The sequence below is a fragment of the Rousettus aegyptiacus genome, unplaced genomic scaffold (assembly GCF_014176215.1).
Source record: "Rousettus aegyptiacus isolate mRouAeg1 unplaced genomic scaffold, mRouAeg1.p scaffold_m13_p_7, whole genome shotgun sequence".
In the NCBI taxonomy this organism is placed as follows: Eukaryota; Metazoa; Chordata; class Mammalia; order Chiroptera; family Pteropodidae; genus Rousettus; species Rousettus aegyptiacus.
The window spans coordinates 98115774-98130720 of record NW_023416310.1 but is presented as its reverse complement, the minus strand read 5'-3'; the positions used below and the strand labels follow the sequence as shown (position 1 = coordinate 98130720).

General features: G+C 36.3%; 1 protein-coding gene across 4 annotated transcripts in view; it reads left to right on the top strand.

Annotated features, from left to right (window-relative positions):
- CTNNA1 (catenin alpha 1) overlaps positions 1-14947 on the top strand; it is a 187005-nt gene that overhangs the window by 142825 nt on the left and 29233 nt on the right. For all 4 annotated transcript variants that reach the window (XM_016160595.2, XM_016160596.2, XM_016160598.2 and 1 more), the window contains exons 8-9: positions 230-310; positions 1433-1585. In XM_016160595.2, the coding sequence (XP_016016081.2) occupies positions 230-310; positions 1433-1585 (234 nt within the window). The remainder of the gene's footprint in view (positions 1-229; positions 311-1432; positions 1586-14947) is intronic.

Here is a 14947-nt window from a genome sequence, read left to right as displayed (position 1 = left end):
TCATATTTTGGTTAAACTCCTTCAATTCTCATCATCAGAGGATGTGGAGCCTTAGGATTGTAAGGTTATGTCACATACAGTATTCCCCCCACTTCCCCATTCTCTAACAGTAAGCTAAAACAAAATTGACTTTTTTCAGTGGTGATTTGAAGGTAAATAGCTATTAGCTATTATTTAATTTCCTGGTGAATCACTAAAAAGTGCATCTCTTTCCTTTTTTTTTTTCCAGGCTGGACGTAAAGAAAGAAGCGATGCGCTTAATTCTGCAATAGATAAAATGACCAAGAAGACCAGGGACTTGCGTAGACAGGTAAACTGGAAGAAAATGCCAATTGCTTTCCCAGGTTTTCAGTTTTGTAGTTTTAGTTAAAATTCCAATCAATACTGGAACTCCTATATGTTTTATTAAGGGTAAGGATTGATTTTCACAGAAAACTGTTTCTGTTTTGTTGCTAATAAGCTTCTAAATGGCTAATGAAATCTCTTGGGAACTTGGCCTAATAAAGTCCCACTGGGATGGACTGAATAAATTAGGTCTAGTGTGAAAAGGATGTATAAGTAAGGGAATTCACTTAAAATGACTTGGGAACCTGTGAAAATGACTTATCCCACTCTGATTACACACTTAAAGCTCTTAGATCCTTAATGGAGATGTGTTTCCAATATAAATGTGGTAGGTATAGAGATATTTGGGGTGTTCAGTTTTCCACATTAGTAAATACAGAGGAAATAATTTCTTCATTTAATGTTAACTAATTCCATGAATATTTTGGAATCAAATTGAGTTTTAATCATTAAAAAGGTAGGATTGAATTATAAAACAATGTATTAAGGCTTAAAAAGAAGTTGTACTAATATAATTTTCATACTTAGTGGAGAGACATTTTAGAGTTCATGTCTGATATACAGCAAAATTAAAGATGGAATGTGTCTTTATTTTCCTTTCAGTGAAGTAGTATCAGAAATGGTTATATAGATAACTTTTCAGTTTTAAGATTCTAAGTGTGTTAACCTTGCTAACCCTGTGCAGATAAGCCAGAAAATACATATTTCCTCATTTCTCATTTTTATTTAGCTAGTTAGGCTAATTACATATATTCCAAGGTTATGTGCCAATTTAACCCTGAGCTGCTTTCTGTTTAGTTTTGTGTTATTCCTTTAAGATATAAGTTTTATAATTCCTAAGAAAAAAGGATATCTTGAAAACTGATATTCTGTCCCCGAAATGCTATAACTGTCATATAAACCATTATCTCCATAATTGTATGTTTCCTATATTACAGATTATATAACTTCATGAATTACATGAGGAGTCCTCATGTAAGTGTAGCCAGGCTCTCTTGAGCTTCCATTAGATTTAAAAGTACAAGAGAAAAAAGCAATGTAGCCTCTTGGTGTAAATAAAACCAAATTTTTACAATTTAATTATTAGCTCCGCAAAGCCGTCATGGACCACGTCTCAGATTCATTCTTGGAAACCAACGTTCCACTCTTAGTATTGATTGAAGCTGCAAAGAATGGAAATGAGAAAGAAGTTAAAGAGTATGCCCAAGTTTTCCGTGAACATGCCAACAAATTGATTGAGGTAAGTGTATTAGCAGCTTGATTAACTATAGGTAACTATGCAATGTGGTGATTTTTAGTCACATTATTTAATTAGCTAAAAACGTTAAGGGCTCAACTAATACACAATATGTATAAGATGAAAGTCATTATTAACATCTATGTAAAACTACCATTTTGGTCAGCTTACATTAATTATGTACATATTAAAAATTGATAGTCTTTAGCCTGGAAACTTAACATCTCCACTCAATGTTAATGCTAATAAAGATATATTATGACATGCAAAAACTCACAAGACACTACAGAAAGGAGTAGTGGGTAGAAGCTGGAGCTCAGGAGTCACACACACTGCCTGGGCTTGTATCCTGGCAAATTACTTAACCCCTCTGAATAACCCATTTTCTTGTCTATAAAATAAGGATGCTATTAATATCTGTCTCAGTATTATTTTGAGATGATGTATGTGAAGTGCTTAGTGCTTTGCCTGAGACAGACTCAGCCCAATCATCTTGCTTTAAAATTGAAGGAACTGAGCCCTAACATGCTGCTAATTAGATATGTTTGAAGAGTAGAAATCTGTAAGTGTGATTGATTTGTAAGGTGATAAGAAAGATGAGTGAGTTGCTATTTAATTTCCAGGTGTGTTAGGTTCATTTTTATCTTTCGATAACTAAAATTATGTTATTGTTTAATTTATTCATTATTACTTTATTTCAAAAATTTGACACATAGTGAACATACTCATATTATTTGATTTCGTAACCTTAATGTAAAACATCTGATACTTTGAAAAGATATTTCATAGACCATTTGGCAAGTTGGTCATTATGTAAGAACAGAAAATGGGTCTTCTATGTAAAATGTGTGTCTCGTACATTTACAGTGATATTGGACCAGGTTAATACGATAAAAATATTCCAAGGAAAACATCAGTAATCACATTAAATGCAATACTAATTTTACATCTAGTTTTCTTTGAACATTATGAATTAATTATGTACAGAATACATAGGTCAGTCTGCTGTTCAGGTTAATGATTCCAGCATTTAGAATTAAAATTAGAAGACTTTCATTTTCTATCTTCATTGAGCATAATCTTGTTCACAATAGTTACATGATAGCATGCAGTGTAACCTCCATATGTACAAAGATTGTCTTCAGGAAGCCAACATCTTTAAGTACTCTACATATTAGAAAGCATGCCTGTGAAGCAAGAAGCAAGGACACTATTAGTCTAAGGCCTTGGGTATCAGGTATCAGTAACGGCATGGAAAGGACTCAGTGTGGCAGCTGCACCTCATAGGGCAGCCCTTGTCTGCACTGGAGCTGCAGGGCCTTTTGGGCATGCCGTGTCATCCTCCGCCTCTCCAGCCAGCAGAGCAGACAGTTGCTGAGTACCCGCTGTATACCATGTAATATGCAAATACAGTGTATTTTCTACAACAGCATTTCTCAGGAAACTATAGCTTAGAGAGGTTAAGTGACTTGGCCTAAGGTCACCTGGCTTGCATCCTGTCAACAGTGAGAGCTATGTTTACTGGTAAACAGCCTTAGGCCCAGTGAGAAGCATTAGGTGGATCTGGTGGGCTTGGAGACCTTGCTTCAGGAGCTTTGTCCATGCTTATTTTTATTTCATTCTGAACATCACTAACCAAGGGCTTAGAGTTTGGTGTTCCCTATAACTTAGTTCTGACCCCTTTCTCACCTCTGTCTCCTTTTTGTGCCCTCCACCCTCTTATCCCCTATACACATAGATATATGTATTAAGTGGCTTTTCACTGCTTGAGTCATAACAAAGGCTTTGTAGTACCTTTCTGCAAACAGTTAATTACATTTATGGTGATAGAGATACTAGGACCTATAATTGCATATGTGCATGAAAAGGAAATGAGTTCTTAAAGTGTTATAGAAGCCTCAAATTCCTGCCTGACTCAAGGCAGAACTTTATTCTTCAGTGACAAGGCTTTTCCTCCACACACTACTTTTGTATAATAATGAAACATTGAATAAGTGAGAGACTTGTTTTAAGCAAAGATAAAGTACTTCATTGCTATTGCCTTGTTAATCCCTTGACTTCTTTTCTTTTCATTAGTTCTCTCTTAAATAGAGTAAATGTCTATAGGCCAACTTTGGTTTTATGGGTGATTTGCCAATTTTTAGGGGAAGTGAGAATGCTATATGAAAGTTGGGTAGGGCTAGAGTTGATAGGCCTCTGGCAGGAAAGGAGAGGCTCAGATTCTGCAGCCACTGAGAATACTGCCAGATATGTTTTCCTTAAATATTGCAATATTACTCTGTTGCTAACCACCTGGAGCTACCACAGCTGTAAGTTAGGGGGTCCCCAGCCCACCTGCACTTCTGACCCAACTGGCTGTAAATTCAGGGGTTCTCCTGACACCCCTTTCAGGACTATACTTCAAATGCCAGTTGCAAATTTGGGGGTTCCCATGGCCCACTTCAGGTTCAGTAATTTGCTAGAACAACTCATAGAACTCAGGAGAGTCTATACTATTTATGATCACATTTTATTATAAAGGATACAAAAAAAGGACCAGCCAAATGAAGAGACATAGAGTGAAGTGTGGAAAGGTCTTGTTAAAAACAATTCAACCAAGTAAATTTGAAGACCTAATTGGCTTTATTAAGAGATTCATGTGTTGGGCAGCATCTCATCTAGCATTTAGAAGGGCACTCCAGTGGTTCTATAGAATGGAAGTTTTTAATAGGAAGAAAGTGTGGGTCAAGGGAGCTAAAAAGAAAAGAAAGGATTATTTGTGGGTAGAAGAGCATAGTCAGATTGCCACTTCTTTCTTTCCATGTGTGTGTGTGTGTGTCTCTGTCTGTCTGTCTGTCTGTCTGTCTCTCTCTCTCTCTCTGGATGGGTGGGGTAGGGATGGAGAGGGCCCATTTGACAGATTACCTCATTGGTGGTGGTATTGGCCAGAAAATTCCAGAATGGTTGATTAAGATTACGTTTCTGGGAGAGGTTGAAACTGCAACTAAATCTAGGTTTCGTATTGTAGACTTTTTAGCATGAGTGACATTATTTGGGACCTGTGGTTTTCTTTTTAACAGTCTCAGAGACAGAGTTTCCTGCCCTCTCTCCATGAAATCAGAGTGGTTCACCTTCCCAGCAAGCACATTGATGGTTCACCAACTAGGAAGCCCCACTGAATTTCAGTATCCAGAGTTTTTATTGGCATTTCATTATGTAGACATAATTGATAGAATCATGATTTAATTGAACTCAATCTCCATTCCCCCTTCCTTCCCTGAACCTTGTGCTCTCCTAAAGTTCCCAGTCCTCTCATCACTTGGTTGGTATGATAGCCTGCCCCATCCTCATGTATTCATTAGTGTAACATATTTGGTGGCCTACCTGGAGTTACCTCATTAGCATAAATTGTCAACGCCAAGGATGAATAACAAAGATCATCCTATCAATACTGAAATCTTTAAGGATTTAGATAGAAGTTCCAGGAATTCAGGCCAAAGACCAAACATTCTTTTATGCAACATCTCCACATCTTGAAATTATGTAGAATGTCCGGTTTTCAGGTAGCTTGCTATTTAGCCATAAACACTACAGGGAGGAGGTAAGATAGGACAGGTTTGTTTCTTGCATCTTTGTGTAGATCCTGTTTGTGACCATTTAGACAATGACTTACCACTTCTCTTATTTGGTGCTCTTTGCATTATTTGAGTTTTCCTTTTCCCTGGAGGTTCTCTGCTTTGGAAGCCAGGTCCTCTGTCCTTTCCAGAGGATGGATCATCTCTTCACACCACAGAGTGTGGTTCTGTCTCATAGAATCATTGATTTTCACTCTGGTGTGTAAATCTCTTCCTGTGTAACATCCCTATATTGTCACTTATCTTTTCTTGGACTCCCGTAGTGGGAAACTCCCTCACTCTATAGGCAGCACATTCCATGGTGGATTCTGTGGCTAAGGAAAGGGGAGCCACAGTCTCCTTTTCTGGAACTACCCATTTCCATCTTTTACATGCTACACACATGTGAATTCTCATTAACTTTGTTGATTACATATTGAAATGTAATATATTGGCATTAAATAAAATATTTTCACTAATTTCACCTTTTTGAAATGTGGCTACCCCAGATTTTAAACATTCTGTTGTAGCTCACATTGTATTTCTATTGGACGGCATTGGTCTAGGTGATTTCCTTGGGCCTTTCAAAGGCTCTCTTCATTCTGCCTCTTCTCCGAACACTGGCCACTCAAGTGCCAGCCCTTATCGAACACCTCCAGGGACAGGCTGTGGAGATATAGCAACTGAGGCCTCCATCATTATGGAAGGAGGCTTCGACCAGTGTGTTCCAGAATGGCTTCAGCCTTTTGGGCAGTGACCTCACTGCGATTCCCCCTGAACTTGTAGTCAGTCTTGGGGTTTTTCCTCCTGCAGTGCTGCTGCTGCTCAGTCCTGTGTGCTCCATTCTCATCTGTGTGGCTATTATTGGTTGTTTGGCTCTCTGTGATTTTGATACTCATCCTGTAAAAACTTCTTAGATTCAATTTATTCTGTCCTGTCATGATTGCTGCTGGCATTGCTATTAGTAGACTGCCCTTCCAAACTCGTGTCATTTTTTTTAAAGTGTATTTTTTCTTCTTGATCCAATCTGATGTTTTAAAAAGGTTGTCTAAGGCATGGGATAGAACCTTTTGGCATGCTACTGGAAATCATTCTCTTGATTGAACAATACTTTGTATATAGTTGGTCATTCAGCCAGTTAAGAATCCCTTTCTTTTTATCTCGTTCTCTAAGTTATCTAGATAAAACATGTCTATACTATCTCCCTTATGGTCTTTTCAATACCTTCCATGATTATCCCACTAAAATTAGGGTAACTAACAGAAGTATAGTTTCTATATGCTATTTCTGTGCTATATTCTAGCACCTTCTTTGTAGATTCTACCTGCTTTTCTGCTTCCCAGAGCAGCTTCTGTCAGGGTGCTGTCCAGTAATTTCTTTGTCTTCTTCCTCGTACTCACTGTCCTATTTTTTGTTGCCCTCCCCCCAACTTCTTTATTTGAGATATTATAAGAGCCTCTGAAAACATCCCTAAGCAGCAAGGTGCTTGGGGAGAAAAGATAAAAGTGCCCATTTAGATTAGGTGCAGTTTTGGGATGCTACCATTTAATAATAGAACTTTTTTAAAAAAATTATAAAAAAAATACAAGTTTATTTTAGAAAATTTGGAAAATAAAAAAATTCACAAAGAAAAGAAGTAACATTTTGGAGTAGAGTCACACTTATTTTTATCTATACGTGGGTTGGTTTTTTAATAATATACAAAATGGATATCATGCTGATTTGTTTTTTGAGACAAATGATATCCTACCGTGTTATGATGTAATGTATTTCCATGCCTGCTCATACTGTGCCCATTTTATCATGTTATGAACTACTCATTTATAGCATTTATATTGATTACTAGTACATATATTTAACCAGTTCTCTACCATTAACCATGTAGGTTATTTAGGTTGTTTTAGTCTTTTTACTATTAAACATAATGGTCTGATAACCATTCTTTTTTATGTGCCACTGTCCCACCTAGGTTTTGCTCAATCCAAAAACCTAGGAGTCATCTATCATTCTTTTTCCCCCCTTTTCTTCATGTTCAGAATTAATTTTACAAGTCCCCATGTCATTCTACTTTTATTTCCATAGTCCCCGCCGATTCTTTTGCTTTCACTTTTGTCTCTCTCTAGTCTTTTTTTTCCCCAAAGCAGCCAACACAATCCCTTTAGATTATGTCATTCTTTTGCTTCAAGACCATCAATATCTCTCTCCCCACCTTCACTCCCACCTCCCCAGTGGCTTTTAGGCACACTTGGAATAAAACCCTCGAATCCGGATTTTTAACCATGGTTTATAAAGTATCCTGCCTGCCTTTCCAACTACATCTTGTCCTGTACCTCTCTTACCTTCTAGCCTCCCATTCTCGACTACTTTCTCTTTGACCTTAACTCCCACATGTTACCACCTCATGTCCTCTGCACTCCCTGGGCCCTCTCCCTGGAATGCTGTGCCTACTTATCATACAGGTCTTTGCCCAAATGTTATCTCTGCGGAGAGGCTTTCCTTGATCCCTCATCCCCTCCATCACACCCTCCACCATTATTTCATGCTGTCATCTCTTTACATCTCTTTTATGTAATACTTTTCTCTGTCTGTAATTACTTGATTTGTTTCATTTTTCTTATTTTCTGTGCTCTACCCTATACTTTAATGAAATGTAAGTTCTTTGAGAATATGGGCCTAGAACAGTGCCTAGAATGCAGGTGCTCAATAACTACTGGTTCTCAAAGGTAATGGGTATTAGCTACACAGGTGCTCAACATTCAGGCTGCTTGGCTGCTATCCCCAAAGATTCTGATTCAGTGGTCTGAGGACTATACTTTGAAAAATGCAAAACTCTACATTATGATAGAACATCATTGTTAGTGAGCTTTGTCTTAGTATTTCTAATGTTTATACAAAAGAGCACCATTCCGTATATGTGTACATGAAGGGATGAATTGAATCTCTTGGGATGTAGAGATGGGAAATTTTGGAGACTTTAAGATTAGGTGACATTGACTTGAGCAGTATTTTTTTTTTTTTTTTTTTTTTGCTAGAACAGAGCTTTAAAAATTTGTATCAAACTTTCTGTAGTTCAGAGAGAAAAAAATTATAATAGATTTTTATAAGCAGTATTTATAGAGTTCTTAATATGTCCCAGTCACTGTTCTGGGCACTAAGGATATAGCAGTGAATTAAACAAAAATCTCTACCCACATGAAGATTACTTTCTACTAGAGAGAGAATCAAAATAAATTTATATACTGTGTATATTTTGTATGATGTATATAATTGATTGTGAGATGATATGTGAAAAAAAATTATTCATTTTTATCAGCATTTGAAATGGAAGCTGCAAAAGCTGTTATTTAAGTAGCTTGTTAACATGTGACCAAAATAAAATTGGAGCAGATGTATTAGTACTTGCTAACTTGATTTCTGAAAGTCTTATTTATTGCTTTAAAGAAATTCTTTCCCCTCAAACTAGATAAAATAGTATTAAAAAGTTATGCTTTAATTTTGGGTGTCAGGTAACATTGCTTCAAATAAATTAATAATTTCTGAGTAGTAGTAGGGATAACATCCACTTAGAAATGGAAACCTTTTATAGTGTCTTATTAAATGACTTGTGATTTTACTTGAAAAAGGTAACAACAGTGTTTTCTGTGAGGTTGCTCGTATTTTCTCTGTCTGACTAGGATCTCTGACTGCCTCACACCACAGTTATCAGTAGAGTCCAGTACCTCCTCATACATTGAAGGCATTGAAGCCCCTTTTGTTACTTGAAGGGAGCTTAGAAGTTGTGCGTCCCCAAGGCCAGTGAGTAGGGGAGCAGGAGTTGAAGGTCACTGTTGGTGAGCTGGGCGACACTTCTCTTAACTAGTTTCTTCTGTAGTATAGATAGCATTGAGGGCTCTGCTTTCACCTGTTTAAAAAAAGGGCATGGCTGTGCTTCAGGAAATAACACCTTTTATACTTGACTCTTAGCAAGTTTATGATTTCTTTATGTTGCTCTACAGTTTAAAGCATATTGAGATGAAATTTTTATTTTCCGTCCGATATATTAACCTTTTTGTCAGTAATGCAACACCTTTTTGTCCTCTTTAATTACTTCATTCTTTGCCCACCTCCTTTGGCTGTGAGCAGCTTAACAGCTAAAGAGCAATCAGTTTTTCCTTTAATTTTGCTCTTTTCTGAGTCCTTTTTTGGTTTCACGAATTGAGAGTGAAATAGGGAAGATGGCTTTAATGAAATCTTGCCTATGAAAAACTATACATCATTCAGTATCCCTTTTCCCTCAGCCCCAGACATTATATTAAAATGGGCCTCTTATTATAACAAACTTGCTACAATAAGATAGTATCTTATCCATTGCCTTGTAAATTAGGGACCAAAAAGTAAATGTAACTGGTATGCTTTTGAGCTGGATTATTACTGCCTACTGTTGTGCCCTTTTTGCCATGCTGCCCCCCACCCCCGCTGCAGTATTTCCCATTAGCCAGGACCTCATAGGGTATGGCATTATTGGCCAGAAATATGTATTTTAACTGCAAATTGAATGATCTACATTTTAACTTTTATTCTGTGGTATGCTGATAATGTGCAATAAAATGGCCTTGAAGAAGGCTCTGTAAGGAACATTTGAATTAAACACTGACCTTTTATACACTCTACCTGTGACATCTGGGTATTTTCTCAGTGCCTTTGTATGGTACTGTAGGCTGAAATTCTTGCAAATAGCAAATTAAATGAAGCTTAAACTTTTTAGGACTGTAGGATGTTTGCATGAAAGCAGTCACATATTCTTGGGGAGAATATTGACCTTGAATTTTAGAAGAGTTTTCTAAGCATATTGAGTTTGGTCTTCTCACATTTGCAAAGGTCTGTGAGTTAAGATTAATGGGGCTTTGTGAGACAAAAGTCTTGCATGTACTATTTTAAAACCTTACTCCCTAAAAAGCATTTTTATCTTAACCACCTTGTCAAATTTTGGGATGGTCAAGTGAAGGCAGTGGACGAAGCTTGTTTTCAAGGAGCATCAATGTTCTTTTCTCTTACAACATTGCTAGGAATTGATTAAGGAAGCGCTATGCCCAGCCTCAGTCCTGCTCCAGAGAACAGTGTAGTCCTATTTTCTCATCGTAGAGCTGATAGACTAATGTTGCATAAATTTTATCTGGTACCATATTTTTTCATTGCTTCCCACTTCTTGCATATTAGGCACTGGCACCGTTTCTAGCTTTACTGATTATTCAAATAGATAGAAATAGGGAACTTTTAAAGTGGTTCATATGATACCATGTGTAAGTGGAAATGATTACAGTAGATTTGTAGATCATCATCTGAGTGGTGATCTACAAATGAAAACCTTTTAAAATATATCAAATAGCCAAGCTTAAAATAGTTTATGACGTTTTAGTAAATTCACTATTTGTAACCCTGTAGTTAGAGATGCTTATATTTATATCCTGCCTCTTCCTAAAATTAGATATGACATGGCTTTTTTTGAACAAAAACATAAAATAAGGTAGATTAGAAAATCAGAACCTAGAAAAAGAGTAATGGACAATTATAAACTATAAATAGGGTTTTCAACATTTTAATATATGACACATTCCATGGTTTTTTTGTTGTTGTTGTTGTTGTAAATTCTTTCTGAAAAGGCAAGGTCATAACATTCAGTTGCTACTGAATTGAGATCCGGACAGCTATGATCTGATGAGGGTCCTATCCAGTCTGTAACCTTCAGAATCCCAATGACAATATTAGGAGGACAAGGCTGAGTCCTGTGCTTTCTCCTGATTATCCCAGTATAGCTTTCTCCTTTTTTTTTTTTTTTTTTTAAAAAAAAATAATGTTCAACCTTTGTTTCTTTATGTTTTAGAGGTATCCTGTAAAGAGTATATGTTCAGTTATTACTCAGTTTAGCAGGGGCTTTTAAATTAGAGTTTAGTACGTACACATTCATTATCGTTATGACATGCAAATTTATTTTTATCATTGCATTTTGTTTTCTCCTTAACCCTCTGCTTCTATCTCTCTCTCTCTCCTTCCTCTTTTGGATTGAGTGAGTCTTCCCACCTCCTTCCTTAAATCATACCCCCCCCCCCCCCGCCTCTGTTTTATTAGTTAGTAACTCTGGGTATTTACGCATGCATGTTTAAATTCAGATTAAGGTTAAATCAGTATGTTTTTCTTTTTCTGAAACTATATAAGGATCTTAGAATGTTTTGACTTCAGTCAACTCCAACTTAAATATTGTCCAATATTTTGGTTCTCTTTAATTTTTAGCCCCATGAATTAGACACTGTTGGTATTGCTTTGTTCATTTTTTTTAACTTTGCATAAATGTTATCTGGTACCATATTGTCATTGCTTCCCACTTCTTGCATATTAAACCTTTCTTCTGGGATTGCTTCCTTTCTTTCTGAAGCATATTCATTCATTAGAAACTCCTTTAGTCAGAGGAGGGAAGATCTGTCTGAAGTAAATACTCTTGGGTTGTTACTGTTTTAGTTTTGTTTTGGATTTTTCTTAATGTATTTATTGTGCTCTAATTCTTTAAAAAAATTTTCATTTTATGTATAGCCCTGGGATGGATAATCCCCCTGCTCCCCTCCCCTTTTCATTTAAAATAGTATTTCTCTGTCTCTGATTTTCATCTTTGCTGTTGAGAAGTCAGCAGTCAGTCTTACTGAGCTTTCTTTATAGGTAACTTGTACTTTCTTTCCGGTCGTTTTTAAAATCTTAATTGTTCTAAAACTTAACTTCAGTGTATTGGAATATGGATTTCTTTTATTTACCCTGCTTAGAATTTGTCGTCCCAAATCTAAATTTTATTTTTTTATTGACCCTGAAAATTTTTTAGCCATTAACTCTTTCAGTATTGGCACCTATTTCATTCTCTCTGTCTTTTGAAATTTTTCATAGTTGAATAGTAGGCCTTCTAAATCTTTCTTACATGTCTCAATTTTTTTCATTTCTATAGCATAAAAATTTCTTGTTTTTTCTAAACAATTTCTTCAGTTTGACTTTACAGGTTAGTAATTTTCAGCAATGTTTAGTCAAGATTATTTTAAATTTCTAGAAGGGGGAGAAGTTCCTCCTTTTCTCTTGAAGTTCTTATTTTGATCTTTCTCAAATCTGCCAAGTCATTTTTGATTGTTTTTCCTTATCTATACTTTATATGCTTTCTTTTATTTCTATTAACATTTTTTTAATATTTAATTTTTGATTATTTAAGTATCTACAGTCATTATGGATCTGATTACTCAGTTCCTTTGCTTACTCTTGCTCACAATGAATTATTTCCTTGTGTACTTCCTGCATTTTTTTATTGTGAGTTCTCACATTCTGGCATTTTGCATATGGGAAGTCTTTGAGACCAGGGATAAGATTACCTTCCATCAGAGAAAATTTCCATTTGTGTTTGTTTGCCCTCTGCCAGTTGCTTAGGGATACCACTACCACATGATTTCCTAAACCTAAAAGTTTGGGGAACAATATAAATAATGTAATTTCTGTATTGAAACCCCTGTGGAGGGCCAGCTTTTGGTTATAATTTGGGGAAGGGCAGACTTTTCTTTTTTCCTCCTTCTTGAGTAAATACTTAGAGCTTACACTGGCAAGTATCCTACTATTTTCCTCTTCATGGAAACTTTATTTTTAATTCACTCTGTCACTAAGGATGTTGCCTTTGGCTGTCCCAGTTCTGTGCAGAGCTTTCGATTTGAGGTGAAAGTCAGGACATTGGCCTATTAAAAACCCACATTCTGATCACAAAACGGTACACACTCCATTCTCCTACCCCCATCCCCATCCCCATCCCCATCCCCAACTAAACACTTTTTCAGTGCTTGCTTACTTCTCTGAATCTCTGCTTTATCATTTCTAGCCTCTGATAATTTCCTTTATTACCTACTTAGCCCCATTTCTTTAAAAAACAGCAACGCAGCATTATTGAGGTATAATTAGCATAACAAAATTTATCCACTTTAAGTATACAATTTAGTGATTTTTACTAAATTTACAGAACTATGCAGCCATTACCACAATTCAGTGTGGAACTTTTCTATCACCCATGCATACTTCATTTTTTGGTAAGATATCTTGTTCCTCCTGATAGCCAAACACCCTTCCTAGAAATTAGAAAGATGGAGGCTTAACTTCTGTTTCATCCTCATTTCTATGGGTTTGGGAGTAATTATTAGAAATTTCTTGAGAGCTTTTGAAATTTATATGACATGCAGTTGGGACTTTTTACCTGATAAATGACAAGTTTGGAAAAGTTGAGTTACTGCTATTTTGGACTTTCTAAGAGTTCAGACTCAGTCATTTTTAAGGAAGAAAACTCAGGTGGTAGTTTGACCCAAGGCCACATGGCAAATTGTGTAGGTTTTGATCTTCAGCCTTATAGTCTGCTACTTAGGTTGTGTTGTCACTTTGAAAGCTCCCTTTTTCACAGTTCTTCTCACTTGTTTCATTCCCATGAAGCAGGTATAAGTTTTTATGAGAGCAGGTTGTTAATTTGTTATTGAGAACAAAAACCTTTTCTTGTCTTCCTGCGGAGGTTCAAGAGTAGGGGGCAGTGGAGCACCTCAGCCAAATATAAAAGCAGAAGCAGTTTCCAAAGGCATTTGGAACAATTTTTGTGTGACTTAAACCAGTTTGAACTTTATTTAGAGTCATCAGCACATGTATAATAGAGGAATAATAGACATAATGGGATATTTTTCTACTACAAACCTTTGTTTCATAAATTTTATTGAAGTAAAGAAAATCTAGTGTGGAGTAAAGGTAGAACTTTACTAAATGTCTGCAAAGTTGTCTTTGTTGTCATGTATAGATGTCATATTTGTTGATCTGATGCAGCCTGGCTGTGACAATCTTCTCCACAGCACAGATTGTTACTTGGCTACTCCTTTAAATGCTCAGAACTTTTTTTTTTTTTTTAATCAGGGAGTTGTAAGTTTTCTGAAATGTGTTGCTCTTTAATAAGGTACAAACTTACACAGGATAGGCAGAAGCAGTGCAGAAGAGACCATCATGATTTCAAAGCTAGTAGTCATAATGTTAGTCTTAGACCACGTTTTGGATTAGCAGTAATCAGAGACATTGTAATAACAAGTTACTGTGGTAGCAAAGATGTAATAATTTATTCCAAGAGATACTGTTCATTGATCTGCAGTCCCAGCTCCATCAGGTTCTCTGGAAGTTGTTTTTAATTAGAATTTCAGAATCTTCTTCAGACTCAGTATTAATTGTCATCTCAGATTCCTAGAGCTCCAGAAAGAGGCATTTAGGAAGCCCTTCCCCTAACCCGCAGCTTTCACCATAGTTGATTCTAACACTAGTATATGAGGATAGCTACTCAGAGAGCTAAGGTTAAGGTGCTGCATTTGCACATTCGTCATTGTTAGAAGTGAGTAGCCTTGTCCCTGGAGGGTAAATTGAAGCTCATTCATGTGGAGAAGACTATGACAGGTGCCTTCTACCTCCTCCCAGGTCAGGCAGGGTGTTCTTGTAGAACATCACTGCTTTGCTAGTACATCAAAAATGTTTTCAAGCAATGTTTTAAAATAAAGAACTGATCTTCCATAACCTTTGTTTTGTCAGGATTTACATCAGGAAACAGGGAAGATGGTTTACAGAAGCCAGCCATTTTAGCCTCAGCCACATACCACTTTCATATGTCTGATCTGTAGTAGATAATACTTTATACAGTCTTTCACTTCTTAATTTAAATATTTTTTTCTGGGTTTTACAAATTCATAAAATTGGGAGAATATAAATTGAA